The 25733-nt window shown below is 42.5% G+C and overlaps 1 protein-coding gene across 1 annotated transcript in view; it reads right to left on the bottom strand.

Moving 5' to 3' along the window:
• Nucleotides 1-13175: 13175 nt before the first annotated feature.
• The window catches only part of chd3 (chromodomain helicase DNA binding protein 3), a 45612-nt gene continuing 33054 nt past the window's right edge, over nt 13176-25733 (bottom strand). Inside the window, exons 36-40 of the mRNA XM_085399332.1 lie at nt 24039-24171; nt 21134-21329; nt 20132-20295; nt 19695-19821; nt 13176-14510 (exon numbers count right to left, since the gene is read on the bottom strand). Coding sequence (XP_085255458.1) covers nt 14242-14510; nt 19695-19821; nt 20132-20295; nt 21134-21329; nt 24039-24171 — 889 coding nt within the window. The 3' untranslated portion in view covers nt 13176-14241. The remainder of the gene's footprint in view (nt 14511-19694; nt 19822-20131; nt 20296-21133; nt 21330-24038; nt 24172-25733) is intronic.

Genomic DNA, 25733 nt, shown 5'->3' with positions numbered 1-25733 from the left:
ACAGTTTGTTGCACCTCACCAATAAATAGTAAAATATGTCAGTCTTTTTGGTTATGGACACCTTGTCATATAAAGTAAGTGAGCTTGTTGCTGGCGTTACCTGTGAGTAGTTCAGCTCAGGATTAATTTTTATTAGAAGTTTGTATTTCACCAGTATGTCTCATTTTATTGTTTATTATTATTGTGTAGATGTGATATTGTATTGTGGCATACTTTCACTTTTGTTGCATATGTCATATTTATATTAATGGAAACAAATAACCAATTGTTAATAGCAGGAAAGCAGATATTAAATTATTTGGGCAATTAATAAATATATTAATACATTTTGGGCTTTCAAGATACTGATTACAAAGTAATGTACAGAAGAAAACTAAATACGTTAGACATCAGTACATCGACATCAAATGTAAAAAGATGGGTTCTGACTCGATTGACCACACTGATGAGCGTTAAAAACAAAAACATCTACAAGCCCAAGATATAAATGTAAAAATACACGAACAGTACAGAAGAGTATTCACCTGAGATGTAGAGCTATCTGCAGAGGGCTTCCCAGTGTGTACCTCATGGGAGCTGAAATCATCTCCAGACTCTCCTATTAGGGAGTACAAAGCTCCTATAACAGTGAACGCTCGTCTGTGAGCGGCAGCAGTCTGTTCTGAATAGCAGAGCAGGGTGACTCTTCACCTTTTAGTCATTGTGAATCACCAGTCATCTGCTCCTCAAGGTTGCTGTGCATGTGTGCGTGTGGGAGGCAGAGGGGCCTGCGAAGGGGAGACACTGAATCAGCGCGGCGTCCTCAGAGCTTCCAGACTCTTGCAGCATCCACCATCAGAGCAGAGCGACTAAGACAATTGGGTGTTAGGTGGTGTTCACACAAATTAAGTGATCGTGACTGTGGTATTTAAAAACTGAGAAGAAATAACATTTAAGAGCTTTAAAATGCAACTTGCTCACTTCACTGCCTTCCACATGAAACTTAATATAGCTAATGTTTGCACATTTAGATACTGACTCCTCTTTTATTTTTTCTACTCGATGAAAAAATAAGACTCAGTGATTTGTTTTCACTGATTCCATTCAAAATACTGCATCAACGAAAATATTGTGATGCTATTTCATATTTTAGTATCTCTCTTTCTCTAAAATGTACCAATGTAATAAAGCCAATTATTTTGACTAAAATAGTTTTGCTTGCTGTGTGAAAAGACTGAAGGTTTACAGCTCCGTGAGGCTGAATACGGTAGATAAATGGCTTACTGCACTATCAAGCTAGGTCCCTGTTGGAGTGGCATGGAGTTTGTAGTCTAGCAGAAAGAAGCCAACTTCATCATCTTAGACTGCAGACAGCAAAAGTCTTTTTTCTGCTTTTTAAAGTAAAGTGTGCGTGTTAGTCCCCATAGGGAAATAGTTCCTCTGCATTTAACCCATTCACCCAGTGAAGCAGTGGGCAGCCACCAGTGCAGTGCCCGGGGAGCAGTGTGTAGGGACGGTACCTTGCTCAGGGGTACCTCAGGGTAGCCGTTCAGTGGAGTCGAACTCCCGACCTTCTGATCATGGGGCCACCACTCTACCTACTGAGCTATCCCTGCCCTGAAATAATTTCTGTGAGATGGAAGCCACTCCAGTCAAAAGTAGCATTGCAGAAACTGGTACTGGTCCACATAATAGTACTCAAAGCTCACTGATGCCACAGGGCAGAACAAAGAGTACAATTATGAGACAACAATAGTCTGAGTTCGCCCATGAGAGCAGAGGACCACTGGAGAGGCTGAATTGTATTAAGAGGATCAAAATTCACTGATCTGAAACACAAGATGGGACAGGACAATTGCAACACCTTCACATTCTGTTGTAGATTTGTTGATGTGCTGTTGCACAACCAGTTTCTGCCAAGTTTTAGCTGTCAGTCAGATAGGCTTACATGTCCTCACATATACTTTGGTCTCCGGAGGAGTTCATGATTGACTTGGTGATTGCAAGGTGCCCAGGGACTGTGTCTGCAGAGAAAGGCCAGACTGTCACCTCTCTACCACCGTGCTGACAGTTGCTTTGTGCTGCTATGTTGTGTTTGATTTTCTCCAAGCACTGTGCATTAAGCCAAACATCTGTACTTTGTTCTTGTCTGCTCATTGTTCACAATGTCCCAGAAGTTCAGATGTAACTTCATTACGAAAAGAGTATTAGGGCCACATTTAGCCCCCCCCCCCCCAAAAAAAGATTGTTTTCAGAATAAAATGAAAATTTCAAGAAAGAGATATTGAGACATTGTGGTCATAGTTTGAAAACAGGTTGAAAACATGGTGCAGAAAGCTGCATCTGGTCAGAACGACCTCCCCCCCCCCCCAACTTGAAAGAGTTGGCCGGATTTGTACAAACTGAAATATCCGGCAGTGTACAGATGCAAGGATGCTGATGGTTACACCCTTGTGCAATAAAGAGGATGATGAATCACAAGACACGATACGACAGACGATCATTTGTTTCACAAATTTATCTAAACAAAGCATTTTGTAGAGCGGGCCCCAACCCCTAAGCCACACACTGGTACTGGTCCGTGAGTCGTTTGGCGCCGGGCCGCGAGAGTTGAGGCTCGGGTGTGAAATTCATGTTTTTTATCGTGTTTTAGCATTATTTTTTAATCATTTTTATCTTTAACTCGGTTTCCCTGAGTCTTTTCCCGTATCTTTTTTTTTTTTTAGTACCGGTACAGGTTTTATTTTGTTGTATTTATCCGCAACACCTTAAAGGCCGGTTCGTGAAAATATTGTCGGACATAAACCGGTCTGTGGTGCGAAAAAGGTTGGGGACCGCTGTTGTAGAGGGTATAGGAGCCGTGGTAGTTGTTTGGCTTGAAACGACAACTGTAATCTCCACATTTTGGCTTTTTTCTCATTTGTTTTAGTTAACATGGAGCTAATACTCTGTCGTACTTCACAAACATAAGCTTCTTTTTTGAAGAGGCTCCTGAAAGTCCTTCAAACAAGCCATAACTGTTCAGTCTTTTCCTAATTGTGTTGTCTTGAATCTTAACATTTCGCATGCTAACTGAGGCCTGTAGAGTCTGAGATGGAGCTCCTGGGTTGTTTTTACAGTTTCTTTGAGCACTGCACTGTCTGAGATTAAGGTGAACTTACTGGGATGGTCACTCCTGTAAGACCGTGGCATTTATTTATTGATTTTTTTTGACACAGCTGAATGTTTCAGACCAGTAAACTGTGAAAACTTCAGCTTTTACATCACAACTATTCAACTGCATTTAATTATCAACACCTGGCTGCTATGTACTGGCTTAGTTCCTTCGTTTTTCACAGAACTCTAAATGCACGTGTTGTGTTTAATCATCCTTTCAATTCAATTCAGTTTTATTCATATCGACCCAAATCACAACAACAGTTGCCTCAAAGCGCTTTTTACTCAATGAAGTCCACAGAGAGAATTTTTTTAATCATTTCATTCAGTTTTATTACAAACAAAACAAAAAAGGAAAGAAAGAAAGAAAGAAAAAACGAGGAGATGCGTCATCATTGAAATGTTTTCACTGCCATTCATCATTTAATCGGCACCAACTACATACACAGTGACACAAAATACCCAGAAATCAACACAACGTTTTGGAAAGAGGACAAAGTAAAACCAGAAAAAATGAACTAAGTGATTGATTTGATGTAACATTTTAGTTCAGGGGTTGTAAAACATTTGTAAAATGGACTCTGACTACTTCCTGGGAAGAGTTAAATGTATGGGATAAATGAACTCCTGTCTACCATGATTTTTTTTTTGTTTGTTTTTTAGGCTTTTTAACGTAAAAGAGAGGATGTTGTAGGATTAACAGGTTGACATCAGGTTCTTAATTCATTTTAATGACTTTACATTTCTTTATTAAGGCTTTTTATTAAATGATGCGGTATATTAAGTGGAATTTTTCAGCATGACTGTATTTTTCCTAGAGTTAGATAGTATGCATTTTCATTTTGCTCAAAGAAGCATTTAGGGTTACACATGTCCCGTTTTCTATACACGTACGTCATTTGCAAGCCCCAAATCTAAAATGGAAGCGAGGGGGGAGGAAAAAAAAAGTTTTCATGTAATATATCTACTTCTGAAGTTAGCTCAACTTCTTCGTTTACAGTCTTTCGTAATCATCGGACGAACATGGCGAAGAGGTGCACCGTGTGTCGCACATACTGTGTTGTTTTTCATAGTTTCTTGTTACAAAAAATGTCTTTTGGTAGAAGCTCTTTCTCAAATAGCAACGGCGAGAACAACAGCAACATCGACAACGACAATACTCATAATCGCGAGAGTGAAAACACAAGAGAACACGAATGAGCTGTTTAAATATGTAAATTACTGTATATCACAGGATTTTGTAGAACGAAAAAAGAAACTTGGAAATGAAAAAAATACAGAAAAAAAGGGTTGATTGAAGGGGGCACGGGGAGGGAAGGAAAGGAGGGAGGAGTGCTGAGGGTGGTCGATAGGATTTAATAACACTGACTTGCTTATGAAAGGTTATAAACATTCATAGGAGGTTTCTGAAAAACCTTTTTCTGGAACAAACCCCCCAAATACCTCAAAGCTCTGTACATAAACTAGGAACGAGGGGAAGCGGGAAATACTTTGTGGTCAGACGAGTCCTGAATATATGCATCATACCTTTCTGCGTGTGTTTTATCGGAACATGTACCATCAAAACAAAGTGAAGGTTAAAAAAAACAAAACAAAAAATGAAAGAAGAAGAAGAAGCCGGAGCTGTGCTTGGAGCTGCTTGGACTGAGACATCGGAGATTCAGCCTTTCTCTGAGAGTTAGAAACAGTATTAAAACGACTGTAGGCACAGCTTGACGTATATATATATTTTTCTTCCTTTCTCACGAGACAGCATTATTGTGATTAGAGCATGCTTCAGGAGGGGGGTGGGGGGTGGGGGGCAGATGGAGTGCAATGGCAGAAATGAGTTTAGTTTCACATGCAGCTTCCTGTCGTGGGTTATAGGAGCAGAAGGGGAGGAGGAGGAGGAAGAAGAAGGTTACATGGTCTACTTGAGAAATCTAAAAAGGTTTCTAGGGTTGAGGTGGGTTTAGCGTTGTGTTTGCGTGCGTGTGTGTGTGTGTTTATGCTTGCATTTGTGTGAGGTTAGAAGCATCCCTAAAGGAGGAGGAGGAGGAGGCCGCTGCGAGGAGGCCGTTTATGAGGAGTATAATGGTTTGAGGCAGACAAGAAAAGGTCACAGGAAGTTTTTTGAGACAAGTTGGACTGCGTGTACTGTCGGTGTGTGTCCGTGGACAGTAAGTGCACATGTGCGTGAGTGTTAATGTCCTCTGCATGTGTGTGTCTGTGTGTGACTTGAGCTTTTTAGGGAGTACCAGCCAGCAGAGTAACATTTTCGAGGACTTCTGCGTGTATGCGTGCGTATGTGTCAAAGAAAGGAACTACAATCACTAGCGGGTCAACAAGTTCACCCTCAGTCAGTCAATTACTTTGTGATGTGGAGCTCAGCGACGCTGGTTTCACCGCCAGAACTTTCTAGGAGAGAAATCAAAGGTGTCTTTGCAGCAGACGGATTTCAGTGTGTGAGTGTGAGCGTGTATGCGTGTCTGTGTGGTTTAGTCGTCGATACAGATGACCTCTCCGCTGCGCTGCTCCCGCCGGTTGACTAGCAGCTCTGCTTCCCGCTCCTTCTTTACAGACATGGGAGGCCCGTTCAGCACTGCCGGATGGTGACGGTGGGGGGAGAAAGAGACACGAGTTCAGTTTAAGCAATTCGGCATGAAAAGTCTTTTCTGTGACGGATACATCTGACTTGAAGCCTTGTGCTCGTTCCTAACTCGATGCAGAAAAAGAAAAGCAGATTCTTGTGTTATTGAAAGTGTCGACAGGTTTTACCTTCAATAAATCACTGTGATTTGGGTTAAAAGTGCATTCTGGATGCGGGGCTGTTGGAGAAAGAGAGCGATATGTCTTTTCGACACAAAAACAGTAAGAGGGCACTGCTCTTCCAAATCATTAAGAGGGGAGTTGTGGTGGGTGCCTCCGAGCCAAGGGAGAAGCTTCCACATTATAAACGAAGCGTGCAACGGCGACACCAAAGTGCCAAAAACTGCAGTTCCTGGACTTTCTACGGACAAACTCAACACCATTATAAAGGATGTTTTGGGACTGGCACAGTGCAATGCAATCCACAGTTTTGCTCTCTATGGATGGTTCCCTCTTTATGCCAACTGTGAAGTTGGTTTAGGTTTTTATAACTCGTACAAGGCTTTTTAAGGTAAGCTAAAGACCCTGCAATAATACAGGGAAAACCCCCAGGTAGGTGCTTTCTATCCGGTTGTTCAGTGATGACGCGACGAATCCTACTTCCAGGCCTAAAGTAGTCTGCGTTTAATATGGCTTTTGTGTTGTTAACATGTTTAATGTTATGTATTTTCTTCTATTTAATCTCAAAAAGCTCCTAAAACAGTCAGTGATCACTGTTGACCTTCCTCGGCTTTTATTACCACTAATCATTTATTTAAGCTCAGTTTTTAAAACCTTAGGATGTAACTACAGCCCAGCCCATGCAGCAGTATATGAATGGCTAACCTCGTATTATGGATGGATTATCTCAGTTGTTGTCCTGGCTGAAGTTTGGTCCTTTTACAGCAGCCTGCCATGCGATTACATTTGTTCCTGACCACCGAGAACACTCACGTTAACTTTTATCGAGTGGAAAAAAGGTTAGCTTGTTTATATTATGCTAACATAGCTGTGTCGCTAGCGGTCACGTAGCACATCATTATATAGCAGCTAGCCCAACTTCAGTAACCCTACAAACATCACTGCTGTTTAGTTTTCTGTCTTCATTTATGCTGGAAGTGATAACAGAGCTGTACGTTTTAATTTGTTTCCAAAACCCCGCAGTCAGGACATGCTATATTGTATTTAGATAGAAGCTAGCGAGCTAACTCCCTGCTAACTTCTAACTCCGTTAAATGTTATAAATTCCGTTTTCATGGATGCCTGGATGTTAAACTCAATTGTTACACCTGGTAGAGCAGAACGCTGATCATTTTATTAAAGATGAAAGACTTTAGACAGTTTTTCAACTCTCAGTAATGCCATAGTGATCGTTTGATATATGGACCTGCAGCGGAGTTTAGGCCCAGACACGGCTAGTGACGTCAGACTGAACAATCGGATAGTTCTCTGGTTGAAAATATCTTGTTGATGTCAGAGTTCAGAGGAGAATGGCCAGACTGCTTTGAGCTGATAGGAAGGCAACCTAACTCAAATGACCACTTGATACAACGAAGGTACAGAGAAGGACAAATCTAATGCAACTCCTCTCTACTAAGAACAGGAAACTGAGTCTCAATTTCTGCTGCAACATTGAATCAGCCTTGAATCAGTGGTCCAGATCGGTCCCCTAGTACCAACTGAGCATCATTTAAACACCAAAATCTGGACCAAAATCTCTGACGGATGTTTCCAGCACCGTGTTGAAACTGTGCCACAAATAATTAAAGCAGCTCTGAAGGCTAAAGGGGATCCAGCCCATTAGGTAAGCTGTACCTAATGATGTGTGGTGAGTGTGTATAAGTCAATGTTTTGCAACATGGTGCAATTCAAAATCTTACAAACAGCAATTTTCATTCTATTGCGGGGCGATCGTGGCTCAAGAGTTGGGAGTTCGCCTTGTAATTGGAAGGTTGCCGGTTCGAGCCCCGGCTTGGACAGTCTCGGTCGTTGTGTCCTTGGGCAAGACACTTCACCCGTTGCCTACTGGTGGTGGTCAGAGGGCCCGGTGGCGCCAGTGTCCGGCAGCCTCGCCTCTGTCAGTGCACCCCAGGGTGGCTGTGGCTATAATGTAGCTTGCCATCACCAGTGTGTGAATGTGTGTGTGAATGGGTGGATGACTGGATATGTAAAGCGCTTTGGGGTCCTTAGGGACTAGTAAAGCGCTATATAAATAAGGCCATTTTTTACCATTTCTATTTTTTGGCGAATAAGTCCCACCCAAGTGTGATTTTTAATACTTTTAATGAGAAAACTTGCATAATACAGTACATCAATATATCATTTTACATATCCAGTATCAAGTTTGTTTACAATATTGACCAAACCTCAGAATGCATAACTATTAACCTGGACAGAGTGAGGCCAGCAATGAGTAAACACACACTTTATCCACAAGCACGCACACGGTCACACAAGGACACAGATGCACACACACACAAGCACACATAAAAATTAAGTTCTTTGCACAGCTGGCCAGCAAAAGGATCTGTGCTTCCCACATTTGCGCACCATCATGAATCTGCTCAGGGAGTACAACGGGGAGTTTAGCGCTCCTTTCGAAACAAGGCCAAGAATAGACCAAAAGAGGTCTGACTTGCGCCACAGGGAAAGAAGTGCCATAACACCCCTGTGCAGATCAAAGATGTCATACGAAGTGTATTGAAGTGAAGACGTTTGGTGGGGGTGGAGGGGTGTTGAAGCCGTGTGCGTCTGTCTGAAACCAGAGGGGGGGACCACTTATGGGGAAACGTATGGCATTTCGCCAGTGGAGGCCAACAGAGGAGATCAAGAGAATGAGCCAGTAGAGAGTTAGTGTGTGGGACAAGCAAAATCTGATAAGAACCAAAACAAATCGAGGTAAAGACTGGGTGAAAGAGCAGGAGAAATGAGGAGTTGCATAAAAAAAAGAAAAGCTGCAGAAGACAGAAGACTGTTCAAATAATGAGAAAACACTCTCTCTTTAATGTTCTTACAGCAAATCACAGTACGCCTTAAAAATCTTCAATTCATAATCTTTAATGAAGGAGTCATCAAATCAGAACAACAACTCTGGTTATTGTGTTTTTTAGAAATCGGTACTTAATGAGTGCACCTCGTGGCAGAGTTGCGCCATGTTTGGACACCAGGGACTCACAGGAATGGACCAATGCTTGTTGTTTCTGATTTTATCTCAGTGAGAACAGCCTCACTGCTGGCTGTTTACTCTTCGCTTCCTGCTGGCGCTCTTTCACTTTAAAAGCACTGCCATGGCAAAAAAGCAGGGAAATCTTTACTATTAATTAGTCACATAAACCCAAAACACGTGGATGTCCCAAAGTCCTTTTTTTGTTGTTGCTGTTTTTGATTTTGAGCTTTGCTGGTAAATGCTGAATGCTGTGCCTGGTCGCACTGGTGGAATTTGTCCGATTTTATAAGTGTGAAAACAATCACCGTGAGATAATGCTGCCAAAAAAAGCCAAAGGAAAGTCATTAAATATAACCATTAAAGGTAATTAAATGCTCGACATCTGAATCTTTAATTTGAAAAAAGGTCTACCCAACAACAACATTTCAGGTTTCACCTGCTGAAAAATGGGACTCAGTTCTAAAGATTAAGGACTCTGAACCCTCACAAACCCACAGCACCTCTTCAGCAGGGCCCAAAAAAGGCATTCAAGGTAAAGAAGGAGTGGAGATAAAACAGGAGGAGAAATTCAATGAAGCACTTGTACTATACCAGATAAAGATTCCCTCAGCGATGTCTGCAACAGTGTACATGTCTTTCTGCTGCCAAAGTAACTCTGCAATACTTCAGCTCTATCTACTCAAGCTCCTCCCCTTCCCAGCCCCCCCAGCGTTGTGTGCAAGCTCTCAGAAAAGCCATCTTCTCCTCAGCCTGAAACTCTGGACTGAGCTGGATGGTGCATCTGAAATCTAAAAGGCAGTAAAAATGATTCCTGGCCAACATGTCAGTCTGTGTCTCTCCCTTGTAGGTCCTGCCTACTCTTTGATAGAAGTGAATGCTGCCAGGTTGGCAAGAAAAGCAGCATTTTTTTCCCCTCGCTGAAAAGCTTTGCGTGAGTGCATCAATACAAAAACCTCTCACCAAGAACAACCCTGTGTCTCTAAACTGTCAACTTTTCAGGAAGTAAAAAAAGAAGAAAAACAAAACAAAACACAAAAACGCGGGCTTGTTTTTTAGAAATCTATAGAGCCCAACTGAGAGAGAGAAAGAGAGGAAAAGTAAGACGTGCATGTAGCAGGAGGTTCACATACAACTGAGAACGAAGAATATGCTTCTGGAGGTACAAATCGTAAAATCGAGCTCTGAAACTGTGAGTGGTTTTATTTATAGGCTAGAGAAAGGACATCCCCACTCCAGAAAATTGTCAGGAAATAAAGATTATCCCCCAAAAAACATATTGGTAAATTATTCTTTACGTATCCTTCGTGACCCTGAATCTTTTTCTATTCTCAGTCTTACTAATACCTGAAGCCTCACAAATAATTTCTAAACCTCCCTCAGGTGGCTGTGACAAGGAGGTAGAGCAGATCATCTACTAATGGGAAAGCTGTTGGTTCGATTCCTCGGGCAAAATACTGAACCTCAAGTTGCTCCTGATGTAGTCATCAGAATGTAAATATGTCGGCTACAAAGCGCTTAGATGTACAAAAAAGAGGTTGTGTGAATACAAGTAGAGCAGAAAAGTGCTATATAAGAATCAGTCCATTCAAATGAATGTGACTGCCATGTTATCTGACTACTAATACAGACAGCAGCCTAATGTCTCCAAACACATATTTGTGTTAAGATGTAGACTCTTTCCAAGGTAGAAGATATTTGATACTGGAAGCTTTCTGGCCTTCATTTGTAGTTTGCTTGTCCAGAGTTTAATGATTAACCACATGTGAGCAGGCTTCAGCTGCTCACGGGCGCAATCTGTGTTAAGATATCATCAGCCGATATTAGCTAATTGACAATCGAACGATATCGACATTTATAACGGCTGATAAATTTTAAAAAAGAAATGGAAGAACCATCATTAGCCATCACTGACGTTGCATAGTTTTCCCACCAGAGGGCCTTCTGCAACATCCCTTTTGGCAATCCGGTCATTAAGTGATGACGTGACGAATCCTACTTCCAGGCCTAAAGTAGTCTGCGTTTAATATGGCTTTTGTGTTGTTAACATGTTTAATGTTATGTATTTTCTTCTATTTGATCTCAAAAAGCTCCTAAAACAGTCAGTGATCCCTGTTGACCACACTCGGCTTTTATTACCGCTAATCATTTATTTAAGCTCAGTTTTTAAAAACTTAGGATGTAACTACAGCCCAGCCCAGTATATGAATGACTAACCTCGTATTGTGGATGGATTATCTCAGTTGTTGTCCTGGCTGAAGTTTGGTCCTTTTACAGCATCCTGCCATGCAATTACATTTGTTCCTGACCACCGAGAACACTCACGTTAACTTTTATCGAGTGGAAAAAAAAGCTAGCTTGTTTATATTATGCTAACATAGCTGTGTCGCTAGCGGTCACGTAGCACATCATTATATACCAGCTAACCCAACTTCAGTAACCCTACAAACGTCACTGCTGTTTAGTTTTCTGTCTTCATTTATGTTGGAAGTGATAACAGAGCTGTACGTTTTAATTTGTTTCCAAAACCCCGCAGTCAGGACATGCTATATTGTATTTAGATAGAAGCTAGCGAGCTAACTTCCTGCTAACTTCTAACTCCGTTAAATGTCATAAATTCCGTTTTCATGGATGCCTGGATGTTAAACTCAAATGTTACACCTGGTAGAGCAGAACGCTGATCGTTTTATTAAAGATGAAAGACTTTAGACAGTTTTTCAACTCTCAGTAATGCCATAGTGATCGTTTGATATATGGACCTGCAGCGGAGTTTAGGCCCAGACACGGCTAGTGATGTCAGACTTAACGACCGGATAGGTTTTCAGAACGCTACAAACAACAACCAGCGGATCTGAGCAGACTTCGGGCAGAGCGTAAATGAATAACTAGTGCGAGTGAAACCTGTTCATGTTTCGTGTGTCTGAAAATAAATAAATAAATCAGCCGATATATCGGATTTTTACATCACAGACATTAGTATCGGTGTTGATCCTATATATCAGTCAGGCACCCGGAGGAACATGTTTCCTAAAATGCAGTCTCATAAAAATCAGCTCATGACTAACGATAGCTTAGCTGTTTTATTAGCTTTAAAATGCATCCACTCCTGTAAACATGAAGTCTTGAGCTACAAAGTTGTGAAATTATGGAAAATGTCCCTCAGTGGTGAAGACACTGTAAGTGCACTATTCTGTCATTTTAGCTCTGTTCCACCACGATCACTCGCTGCTCCCGGGGATGGGCAGGATGCATATATTGTATTTATTTTCTCTGAAAACAGCTGCCTGCAGCTGGAAACAGTCTTGAGAGCAGTCACTGAACCAAAACAGAGCTAAACCGAAAGGTGCTAAAATACTCCCGACTGCTGAGCCGGACGATATGTGTGCACTTCACACGTACAACATATTAATGCCATCTTTTCTTTAGATAGAAAATACCAACGAGAGCTTCAAGTCATAGTTTTGCTTATTTTAGACGGAATTGCAATCAGGATAACAGACTTTAAGGTATATACTGACTGATCTAAGATGTTTAGCTTATTTTCTAAGAGCAGAAAAACATATTTGAACAAAATACTTTAATATTTCTAGTAAGCTATCCAAAGTCGTACTGACATCAAACAGGCATGTCAAACAGTTGGCACAAATCACACACATTCACACTCATTTCTTAACCTACAGACATGCACGACATTCTCATTGCAGGCCGCACTGCTACCACACTTCTTCGGTCATTAAGTCCTTTAAACTCAAAGGGAAATACCACTCAGTTTTAGCTGAAAGCAATCCAAATTCATTGCTTTTTCCCTTTAGATACGAGGCAGAATGGTTCATCTCTAGGACGTCACACAGCGCGCACACCAAGCTGGAAAAACGATGACATGGTCCAGAATGTTTTATTTTCTCGGGGTTCAGGGGACATTTTCCAGCGTGGAATCCATCACGCTGTCACAGCGAGGAAACTCAAAGAACAAAAAAAGAAAAAAACGCCTTCAAAGAGAGTCTCCCTTTTTTCTTCGATGACAGATTACAGTCTTCATCTTTTGGGAAGAGCCGCTCATAAATTATGATCTTTTGTATTTTTCAGTGATTAGGCTTAAAAACAGGAAATGTAAGTACTTCATTAGAGTGATATTCCCCTTCAAGTGACCCCCCCACTCCCCCCCAAAGAAAACGGGTGCAACAGTAAGTATGCTTTCTAATACAGTACATGTCTTTGCTGTCCATCAGTTTGGGTTAGAGCTGCCAACCGCTGGACAAAGGCATCGTCTCAGTTTTTACATCTATGCTTCTTGTTTGGACTCAGGAATGCGAGAGAGGGCAAGAGAGTCCATGGGAAGTCGTGTTTTATACTTAGAAAACTTTTTTCTTCTTCTTTTTTTAAACTTTCGCCCCTCGATTTTGTTGTTTTTTCTTTGCAAGATAATCTCGGTCCACTTTATCTCGCTCGCTCTATTTTGAGTTTGGGTTTCATCTGCCTATACTCAGCAGATAAATTCACTTGTTTGCAGGTTTTACAGGTTGTGTGCGAGTTCCAGAGCTTGTAATATATATGCATATCTGAGCGTGTTCGACTGAGAAAGAGAGACGGAGGAGTTGAAGACTGCGGAGGAATGAGGGAGTACGGGGTCAGATCGAGGGGACAGCCTTGTTCAGCCAGCCGGCGAATGAAAAATTGATCCGGAGGGAAATCTTTTTCTTGTCTCAGAGGGAGAAATAGAAGAGCTAAAGAAGTCTGTATAGGGAGGAATTAAACGAAAAAAAGATCCTCTTTTGTTGCATTGTTTTTTCTTTTTATTCGGCGTCTAATTTAGAGTTTTTGAAATCCTGTGATTGCATTAAGCAGCTTTCCCAATCCCACCCCCATTCTTTTTGGCCAAGGCCTTCAAAGTAAGGTTCGTTTGTTCCAGATAAGTACTCTCTCTTTTTGTCTCTGCCCCCACCACCCCCCGGGCATCATTAGTGCTTGATCTCAAGGCCAGATTTTCACCTCTCCCTTGTTATTTTGGACTCACTCCTTATGCAGTTGATTGCTTGTTTTCTTTAGTGGATCAAAGTGCCGCCGCTACTTTTCTTTTCACATTTCATGTCCGCTTGTTTTGTGTTTTTTTCCTTTCTGCCTCCCATCCTTATTCAATCCATCCAGCGATCTTTTCTTCTCCCTTTATATCCCTCACATTCCAGCTGTGTCAAAGTGCTCTATCCTTGGATCCTTTTTGGAAACGCTCTCATGCATTCGGCTTCTCGTCTCATTTTTGTTACATTCCACGATTGTTTTTCCATCCAAACGTCGCCCTGTTTTTATTGTTTTAGTGTTCACCTCCCCGCTTTTGCCCCTCAGGGTTTCTTTGGTCGCCCGTTGCGCGGCAGGTTCTCCACTGTGTTGCTGAGGCGGTACTTGACGATGATGCTGTGCACCGTGGATTTAGGCATCCTCAGCTCCTGCCCGATGGCCCCCTCTGACTTTCCGTCCTTCCAAAGGTCCACCACACGCTGCCGCTGCACCACATCGTGCTCCTTGGTCTTCTGGCAAACGCTGGCAGCGGTTGGCCCTCCGGTGGCTCCACCAGCAGCTCCCCCGGTGGCCCCAGCAGCGGCGGCGGCTTCTGTGGGGGCAGACAAGCGGCAGACTGTAGTGGAGGCTTGGAGAGGGGAGAAGGATAATGTGACACTTAACTGGTCCCTGTAGGGATTTGCTCTTTTAGTTTGCCTCCCTCCTCTCTGTGGGGGGGGAGGTCGGAGGTCAGGGGAGAGCTACCGAAGCTGGAGTGGTGGAGGGGTGGGGGGAGCTGAGGTTCAGTGTCCTGCTCAAGGACACTTTAGCAGGATGGGTACTTGCAGACACGCGTGCTCCACTCCATCTGTTTAATGTTTACGCCTCTAAAGGATGAAGTCTGGTCTAATGTGTGGGACTCCTTCTAGCACAGATGTGTAGCGTCCTGATGGCAGAAACAGGCTCTCCAGAATGCAACTCGAGTTATTGTGCAAATGCTGACAGACTGCCACGTGTGAGACATCACCAAACAATCCTTCGTCAGAGCATTGTTACGTTTTGTTGCGCGGTTCACAGAGTGCAGCTAAAGTAGTAGATGTGCACTTAAAGTGCCACAGCCCGAGTATTTTTGGACATGTTTTGTGTACTCAAGTGTGGGAGCTTCTCTTGGGGAAGTGCGCTGTTAATGGAGGGGGGGGGGGGTCGCAGAATCAGAGAATTGTTATTTTAACTCCGTCCATTTCTCCAGCTCACTTTTTTTCCCTCCCCCCCTCCCCCTTTCGGGCTCAATCTAAAAAGGTCACGACGCAGCGCAACCCCAATCAAGACCGTAAATGTGGTCTCATTTGCTGCATGCTTGTGCCCCGCTGCGGTGCTCGAGACTGCAGCCCCCAGGCCCACGCTCAGCTTCAGCTGCAGTCTCGCCACGAAAAGGCCCCCGGTGAGCAAAAAAAAACCCCCACGAAGCAACACAGCACGCGTGTGACTATTTCTGAAGCAGCCGGTGCTCGGCCCAGCCCTCTGCCAGTTCACAAGTCACAACACGAGGTTTAAACAACCAAACTCGTGCGGCTTTGGTCCCTCTCAAAATACCTTGGTAGAAAGTCCGAATGTTTTCTTGGCACGGGCCGAACCCAGACAGCCTGAGCATAATGACATTTTCAGAGATAGGCCCTGGCTCTCGAAAAAGCAATGCTTTTGACAGATGTCTCAGTCTGCAATTACAAAAAAAAAAAAAAAATCAAGATACACCGAGCGAGAGGGACAGGAGAAGCACTTGGAGAGAGAGAGAGAGAAAGCTGGCTATTGCGGTTTTTAGAGCTAAAGCTATTGGGGAATATCAGGTTTTACCAGTTATCTCTGCCACATCGCCGCTATCTAAACATCTCCAAACACGAATGCACATGCAGAGCAGAGAGCGCGTCTGGAGAGCACATGCTGTTACCAAACTAATTACGAGAAAATACATTCTGGAAAAACTGCCAGCGAGCCCTGACAGACTGCAGACGAGGAGAGCTGGACAAGAAGTCAAAATAAAATAGATTTTTCTTTTTCTCTGCTTTTTTAACTCTTAAGCCCTTAACTCAATAAGTAATTAGAGCCACGGCAGGACCCAAGAAGAGAAAATAAACAGGCTCCTTGGGGCAGGTTTGATAGCGCTCCGGCTGTGCTTTATCGTTGCACAATGTGTCATTAGATCCCATAAGTGCTGAGCTGAGTATTGAGGTTTCGAGGCCGGACATGTTAAGAGATGAGAACGCCTTAATATAGCAGCGCAGCATGCTCGTGTTTGATTTGGGTAATGTCTATTTCAGGTGTCTATCTGGCAGCCACATCAGAAAGCTCTGCTGCAGATGGTTTTTTCCGATACGGACTCCTTTCTGGATTTTTAAGGTTTCACAACTAAACCTGCTTAGGGGTGAGGGGGGAGATAAAGTGACTGTTCAGAGTGCCTAAAAGGGCGCTGCTTTAGAAGCCATCAGGTAGCTCTTTCAGTCACACGACACGGCATTAAAATGAAACCCAAGACTCGAGCAATGATCCGAAATCTACGCGCAATGCAAAGACATCCTGAAATACCCGATTCCCCAGGCACGCTCATTTCAGCGAGGCCTCTGCAATATTTTTCCATTTTCTTTTGCCTAATCTTTTTCCACAACAACATAACCATATATAGCTGGAATTCCTTAAATGACATCTTTAAAAATAGGAGCAGCACTTTGGACCGGTTTTGTCCATCAACGGCGCACGTTGCCAAGTAATCAAGTTCTGATCTCTGCGGCCAGATCTGGGCTTCTCCGTCGGGGTGTCTCGGAGGCTGGAGTTGGCGCGCACCCTTTCAAATATGAAACTATAAAAAGTGTGACCGGTGGGATTTGTCTGCTTCTGTTTTCTCACAGGTTTCTTTTGCCAGAGCAGATGGTATAAAAACAAGGAGGACATTAAACAGTGAAAATGAATGGCTCAGTCACGCTAGAGAAAAAAATATGACAGCAACCTCCTTGAGCCTAGGAAAAGTCAGCGGTTGCCCGGTGATTGGATTTTATTTTTTTTTTCACATCTGGAAACTCGTTAGAAGTAGAAGCAACTACCAACAGACTAACCTCAGGGCAACAACTTTCAGTTTGAAGTCGATTGCACAGGATGCCTGGTTGGAGGCAACCTGTCTCCAAACAATTGCAGCCTGACTCAAACAGATTGGAGGTTAGCCAGCAAGACATCAACCTGAGTCAGTCTGCACTGATAAGCTCAACTCGTGTGCAATGCATCTCTTTGCAATAGGGGACTTGACTCAACGCATCTGCATAGTACTTATATTCCTATATAAAAGAAAGCCTTTCTGAGCACCTGTGATATTTTACAGTTAAACTGCTGTTCTGCAGTAACTATGTCACTATCTGTGGAGAAATGTCTGAATTTCTCTTTGGATGTCAGTAGTTAATGTGAATTTCTGAGTATGCAGACTGCAACAGATTTGCAATGTTCACTGTTTCCACCGTTAATGATCATATTATCACAAACAGGTTGAATGTAACTGTCAACTTAATCCAATTTAATCACAAACCAATGCAAACTGATTTGGTTTTCTTTCTGTTTTATTGCTGCCCGACTCACTAAAGTTTCTCTGAGGATAGCAACTGACTGCAAGTAGCAAAAGCCCAGGTTCCCATCTTTGAAGCAGCTATTTGAAAGGCAACAAGACTGAAAGCAATTACAACCATTCATTCCTCAGTGTGACTGTAGCGTAAGGACTAAACCCAGTTAGTGATGCAGTTTAGCAAAAATAAGAACGCTAAAAACTGTTGCAGCAGATTCTGAGATTTAGCCACTAGTAATCAGTAGCATGGGTGAAGCACTTCCCATAATGCAACACAGTACCATCTTTTCATTATACCCTTCATGCCTGGTTAATTACTATAGCTTTCAAGAACTCTTGAAAGCACTTTCTCTTTGCTTTCTATTTTGAAGCGAGCTGAGACTAAAAGATAGTTGTCTGTCACGCTGATCGCTGTGTCAGATTACACAGAGGCATAAAATCCTGCCACTTTATGACTGACAGACATGACAGACTGCACCCGCTGAGTCACGCTTGTCATCCATCAAAACATGTGTGTAAAGAGGTGCTAGCTTGTAATTTCCAGGATAGCAAGGAAAGGAAAAGGAACAGAAGATGGCAGCTGAAGCAGTCATTATAATATTGAGTTCTGACCACACAGGCAACATAATTCCTCTTTTGCATTGTCATGATTACAGCTGTACAGAGCTCAGCGGTAGAAAAAAATATCTCGACAGCTGGAAAAAGCAATCTGAACCGAAGGGAACCGTCGTGGATGACACCAACACATTTTTAACATGCTAGAGCGACACTACAGGAGGCTGTCAGGCATGGAGCCTCGGTTTTAGTCCGTAGGCGAACAGACGGCCCACATCGTCTGGATCGGCCCACGATCGCAGCGTTATCATGTAGTCTGAACCTGGCATTAAATCAGCTCTCCTCAGGCCAAGAGCAGCTGGTGTATAAAAGTGCACTAAAGTTTTCAGTGAATGTTTGGCATGACTGAGTAACTAGACGCCGTAAAGTGTGTGCGCTCAATACGGCTCGTTGGCACGTTTTTACAAATCTGTAGATTTTGCAAACGGTGCCTGCTCCGAGCCTGAAAACAAAAGCAGAACTTTGGCCACATCGTGAACAGAATTTAGAATTTGAAACCAAGGTGGAGTCTTGAGAAATATCAGCGTGCGACTGCTGATAACAAGAAAATTATGAGTAAGTAAGGTAAAAAACACAAAAGGAGCCACCAGAGTGAACAGATCTGTTTACAAATGACACTGGTTAACAGATTTGTTTTGAGTTCTGCTTCATGAGACGTGGAAAAAACTGCACGGTGGTTGTTTTTCTTGGCTTTTAAAAGATGACTGTCTGTGATTGTAAGGCAGCATTTGCAGTCATTCATTCAGACAATGACTCGGAGCAGCTCGGAGCGGCAGGAAGAGATTTGACTGAAAATGATAAACTGAGAGAAGCTCAACAGCAATGAGTTACCTGCGACCATAAACTCTGAGCTCATTTTAAACCTGTGCGAAGTGTGAATTTGCACAACCCCGACCACAATGATCCCTTTGAAATCACCAGAGTAATTTTCTCAGACTGGATCCAGACCCAGAAATAAAAAATTTAAAAACAGCACCACGGCTTCCCACAGGTTGATGAGAGCTCCTCCCGATGAGCAGACTGAATTTTTATGTGGAAAAATCGATGGGAAATTACTAAGACAAACTGAATGTTGCGCCTGAGCCAGCAAAACCATCTCCACCGCTGTCAATTATCAGCACGTTAACGAAAAACAAAAACAAACATGACTACGGCCACTTCAGATACAGATTTAATGCACAAAATGACTCTAAAGAACCCTTAAACTGACGCTGCGGCGCTGCTTTGTCCTTAAACATCCTTAAATCACGTGCTGTGATAAGAATCAGTTCCTGAGCCAGAGGCAGAGCTGCACTGACACAGCAACAACACCTCCGCAGAGAAGCATAAATCTGAGTAAAAGTCATCAGCTTGCCAAGTGTCAGACAGATCAAACAAGCTTCTTCTTCTGTGCTATAATTACTGAAGCCCTAATGCCTCGAGATGTTCGATTATCACTCAGTAACTCACCTGTTTGTCTCTCACACGTCCACAAACTGCATTTTCTGCTGACAAAGCTTTTTTTTTTCATTCTTACTGTCATATTAAGTACACACTTTGGTGCTTTACAGCTGCTACAGTGTCAGCGGCGCCTCAAACACTGACCTGATATGAATGATCCGGGTGGCATCTGACTGTAATTGGCCCCTCCCATGTGTAGGGCGCTCGGGGGCGCGGGTGTGAAGGGGGCTCCGTAGTTCTGAGGGGTTGCGTAGGGTCCTGGAGGTATGGGCTGTGGAGAGAGACCGTGGGAAAGACAAAAAAAAAGGTTTTCTTTAGAAATTCTGCATGTGGTGATTTTAGGAAAATCATAAAATAAAACGAACCCCCTTTTGAGTCGTGCAATGTGACCAAAATAAAAAGTGCCGAGTAAGCAGCTGGGGAGTTAAAAAGTGCAGGTGGGTGAGGATAATGGGCTCTATGTTTTCATTGGATGTCTTCCATCTATTATTTTTCCACTGAGGGCTGGCAAAGCTCGAGCAGGTTTCAACCTGTCAGCGTTTGTGTGTGTGCTGTATTTAGAGGCAGCCTGATGTGCTGACCGGGGATGTGTGCGTCTCTGTGCCCTTGCTGGCCAGTCGGCTGAGGATGCTCCTCTCTGACATCTGCAGGCGGGCGGCGATGGGTGGGACTCTGGACAGCGTGGCCGGTAGCCGAGTCACGTCGGCCTTCATGTCGCTCAGCAGCTCCTCCAACTGGTTCAACACTGCAATGACAACAACAATAAGAAGACCACAATAAGAAGAGCCACCGACCAGGTGCTTCAGCTTCTCATTTTTATTTCGTTTGCTCAAAATCTTCAATTAATATGAAGAAATGTGCTTTTTTTGGAAGGTGGCAGTTCAGGTGTTTCACATCCGAGGCTGCTTCTGTGCTATGAAGGTCAAGACTATAAATAGTCTGCTTAAGCAGCTTTATTTCAACAAGCTGTTGCTTTTCTTTCCTCAAATGCTGAGAATAAATGTTTAAATAGCACATTGTTGATGCTGTTTTTGTAAGAGATTACAGTTCCCATCCTCCGGTATCTGCCCTCTCTGTCATCGCACCCTAACAAGTAATTAATCACCGTCCGCAGCGGTGCTGATAAAAAAAAAAAAAAAGGTTTTCGCCTTCATTGCGTTCGGGTCTGTTAAGACGTACGAGACGAGAACAAGACCAGCAGTGTGCTGAGCGTGTTATTCTGTCGACAGCGCGATATAAACATGGACGGGCTTGCAAAGGAGCCAGCGAGGAAATGTTTGGAGCTATCACTTATCATTGTGTAAGCTTATCTGCCTGCCGTTTTTTTGAAGTCAGCTCCAGGCAGAGCGATACGGTCAACTCAGCAGGAAAAGATTGCACAACAGCTGCTGCGAGATACGCCGATCTTTTATCCCCCTCTGATTATCTGCCTGACAATCTTCCCTGCTTTCTCTGAATCCGTCTGCGTGCCTCTGCGCAGATCTGCTTCCCCGACGCAAACGTTTGTGTTAGATTTTGTTCGCTGAACAACACGAAACAATTTCCTCGCAACTCTCGGTGCCTTTCATCCGATCGCTCCTGACCTTTGTGCAGGACAGCGTTGGCTGGCTTGTTTCCCGCCAGGGACTCCTTGCTGAGGTGCTGGTGTGACTCCGCCAGGCACTCCACCTCTGCAAAGCGTGCATTGAGCGCCATGGCCGGGTGGCTGGGATCCTGGGTCATGTTTAGATAAGCTGCCCGCCGCAACTGCTCCTCTATCACCAGCGCCTGCTCCAACAGCTGGAGGATGATGGATCGGGAGGAGGTCAATGGAGAAAGAGCAGAGAAAGGACTGTTTATGAATCCGAGGTCACTGAAACCGCAACATGTATATGTGCTTTGCTATGATTAAAAAAAAACATGTAATTTAAAAAAAAAAGTGATTTAAGAGTTGTACTGATTGTGGTTTGCACTGTATTCTGGGCCTTCCTGCACACTCTAGGCTCCAAAATGACAGCGCGGTGATGAAGTGCACTTCAACACAGATATCAAGTTACAAAAACATTACAGAGCGCTAAAATTTGCCACTTCAGTTGGTCTGCAAAGCCTCCAGGGCTCTCTTGTTGCGTAACTTACACAATAGTTCCACTCCCAGTCTGGATTTTAATAATGTACCACAGCTACAATTTAGATACCGTCACTGTATTCAGTTAAAGTTAGTAACTTCTATACTCTTGTTCCATATGTGCATTTTATTACATTTATCGTATGTTTATCTTAAATGGAGCTTTAAATAATTTAAAAAATCATATAAAAAGTTTTTAAAATCTAAAGTTTGGTTATAAAATCAACACAACAGATCTAGTACCTGAGGAAAAACTGCTTGTTTAAGTTTTTGTTTGTGTATAAAAAAAATGTAAAGATTTGCTTCCATTATTTATTTATAAATCACAATCTTAATTTAATGTAAGTAATTTTGAGGGTTGGACTGTTGTTGGGTCAAACTGGCACTGTCGAGATCGCAGCTGGACCAGTTTATCAGCAGGCTGATATTATCTGCCGTTATAAAAGGCATTTATAATGGCAAATAAATGCACATTTAAAAAGGAGAGAATAGATAATGGATTGCATTGATATAGCGCTTTTCTAGGCACCCAAAGCGCTTTACAATTCCACTATTCATTCACTCTCACATTCACACACTGGTAGAGGCAGCTACAGTTGTAGCCACAGCTGCCCTGGGGCAGACTGACAGAAGCGAGCCTGCCATATCGCGCCATCGGCCCCTCTGGCCAACACCAGTAGGCAGCAGGTGAAGTGTCTTGCCCAAGGACACAACGACCGAGACTGTCCGAGCCGGGGCTCGAACCGGCAACCTTCCGATTACAAGATGAACTCCCAACTCTTTGAGCTTTGAGCTAGATGATACAAAGACTACGAGTGTTGGTGTTGCATAGCTTTTCCTTTAGAGAGCACTTTGCAGCTTCACTACTGGCAACCCATGTATCTGTTAAGCTGCAATCAATGAGCAACTGAGCCAAACAGAAACTGGCAGTGAATCAGTAAATAAGTAACTATACATAACAAATATTTGGGAAATCTGTTTATATTTTTCAACTCTAAAAGGAAAAAAAAAATCAGCAGATATATATTGGAATATCAGACTTTTAACTCACCAAATATCGGTACCAATATCGGTCGGGCTCTAAGGAAGGTCCCACATGGGTAATTGAGAGGGACTTTTTTCACATTTTTAAACCAATCAACCAATTTATTAATGGAAAACTTAATCAGGGTGAACACACTGCATCCTGTCCTAATGGTGGAAATGCTGCGATTAACAATGTGCCATCAACACTCAACAAAATATGTTTCTAAACATAAAAAATACATAAAAATACATTTATTTGTAATTTAAAACACCATGTTTGTTTTAAAGGTATGATATAAATATCCTTAAACAAAAGTTATCTATAATCACACAAAGTGTGTCCAGATCAAACGAGAAAAGTCTATCAAGACTGATAATGATGAGAAAACACTGAATGAATCAGCACATTATACTTACTGGCGTAATTTGACAGTAAGTATATAACCACACACCTGATTGAAAAAATACTGCTAATAATAAGATGTGACACAAAGTCCTTATTACATTCTTAATAATGCAGCGTAATTAATAATTCAGACAGTGGTTAATTAAAAACAGTGAATTAATAAACCAGCGTCACACTTAGCCAATAAGAAAACTGACAAAACAGATGACCTTTGCTCTATTTATACTGAAATCTACAAATCTTCTCAATTTTCGTACAAATTTCTTATGTTTTTTTTTTAACAATGTCTTAGTTGGCATACTAATAATAAAGGCCTCTCATGATTAATCCAGCTTCGTGAGTAAATGCACTTTATGTGTGTATGGGTATCTGTGTGTGGGTCCTGGTAAAGGGAGTTATTTGTAGTAAATGCATTGCAAAAGCTGTCGTGTTACACAACCAATTACAACTAAGACAGCGTGATGAGAAATCGTTTTATTTTCTGCTGTCCTGTGCATTCTCGATGGCAGGTTTACCCCCCATGAAAGCCTACAATAATTTAGCGAGAAAATAAATGAGAAACGACGAGGCTGAGGCAGAAAAAGCGATGCGATGCAGTAAATGAGGATGTTGAGTGTAGGATCTGAAACATGTGCGCCGCTCAAAAACAGGATGAGAGCTCTTCCAGAAATGCAGCGGTCAGCAATACCATTCAGCTAATATGTGGGTCTAGGGGCATCTGTCATCCGACCATCAACCGAGTCAAGTGATCGAAGACACTGGACCGCAAGGCTTTTTATAGCGACTGAAACCATCCGCTGTCGTGTTCACGGCACACCACTTTCCCGCATACGTGGTATGAATTTGTATTCAACATGTGAGACCTTTGAGAGCTTGGAGGAAACTGACATTTATAAAATGTGCGAGTCTAATGTTGAACGCAAGAAGTGAAGGTTTTCGTGACACATCTTACCTTGAAGCGCCGAGCCAGGAACTTGTTCTTCATTTCCAGGAAGTTGCCTTTATTCGCCTGCGTCTTGAAAGGCTCGTTGATGATGGCGAACTGGGGATCATTCTGGATGTCCTGCCACCGAGCGTAGCCGTGACTGGCGCTGAGGTCAAGGGTCATGTTAACAACACTTTGGGAATAAGACCATAGAAAGTATCTAACTAAGCACACAACATCACCCTGAAGCTCAACAAGGAGCACTTTTAGACATTTGGTGCATTGGGGAGAAGTATTAACAACATGGGACAGATTTGGAAAATGTGAAGGAGGGCATTAATCTTTGTATTTATGTATTTTAATTATTTAATCATTTTAATTGTATTCTCATAGATTTTGAGATTTTCTTTTTCCTATATCAAGACATCTCAGGGAATAAATGTTTAGTTAAATGTCTTTACAAGGACAGAAAGTGGAGTTTGTTGGTCCGGCGTGGTAAAGATCAAAGTAGTCTGTGTGTGGCCCTCAGTGTAAAATGAGTTTGACATCCCTGGCTTAAAATAAAAACTAGAAAAAGAGAAAAAACTTAATTGCAAACATCTGTAGTTTCATCAGAGGTTATAGGATCATTTGTGCTGCTTTCTTATAGCTATCCTATGCTAACCTAATACTGAGTTGTATGAAAAGGAGGAAAGGTGGCCCCTGTAGCCTGCAACACACATGCAGTTAATGGATTGCCTTCATTCCATCTCTAACCATGTTTTTCGGTGGCTATGGCTCAGGAGGTAGAGTGGGCTCTATGCTAACTTTAAAGTTGGTGTTTTGCATGTCAAAGCATCCTTGCAGATGATGCAGAATCCCCTGATGCCTCTATTGGAGTGTGAATGTTAAACAAGGTGCTTAATTAGATAAGCATAGTGGTATATAAGTACCTGCTAAGCACTAACTTTGCCATTTTGGAAGCTTAACGTAATTGCCTTTAAAGCCCAAATCAGATAATGATGTTTAATGGCTGCAGCTGATCGGTTTAGCTTTAAAGCATGAAGGCCAGAAACAAAGAAAAAGCAAGTCTTACTCTGTCTAGAGTTATAAAAAAAATCCACCTTTCTTTACTTTAGTTAGTTTAAAGTTAATGAAGAAGAAACAGTAAATTATTTTCTTAATATCTTCAGCACCACACAGAAAAAATTGACCACTTTTGACCTTTACTGCAAGCAGCGAAACTTGATGCTTAAAAAAGAAGCAAAAGCAGAAGTGCTAAAAACTTAAGATCTCACTTAGGACTGACTCCAAAAGTGAGTCAATTCCTTTAAATTCCTATAGACGTCACGCATCGGCTGGTATCTGTCCATGTGATGCAACCACACCATTGGGATGCAGCTTACTTGGAAGCAAGCGAGCCTCATTTGATGACTTTGCACAGGAGCCTCTTGCTCAAGTTCGGCCACTTCTGGCTCCAAAACCAACATGGCAACAGCCCAAATGCCACACTCGGGCTTTAAAATGGAAGTCCACAAAACAATGGCATTGCACAAAGATAAGTAGCATCTTCTAATCTTACTCTCACACAGAATGAAAACAAAGGCGAGTTTCCTTCCAAAATGGAGCTATTCTTCTAAGCGTGTTTTTTTACATTTTAATTTCACCTCTAAGCAGACTTCAGGCAGACTTCTATTTCAGTCTATACAGGCCTCAGCATCAGCTTGTAGAATAATGAAACCT

This window comes from Rhamphochromis longiceps, linkage group LG3, assembly GCF_057381845.1.
Source record: "Rhamphochromis longiceps isolate RC_006_pf linkage group LG3, R_longiceps_female_GT1.1, whole genome shotgun sequence".
In the NCBI taxonomy this organism is placed as follows: Eukaryota; Metazoa; Chordata; class Actinopteri; order Cichliformes; family Cichlidae; genus Rhamphochromis; species Rhamphochromis longiceps.
Note: the sequence above shows the minus strand (reverse complement) of the source record. Positions and strands in the feature narration are given on the sequence as shown.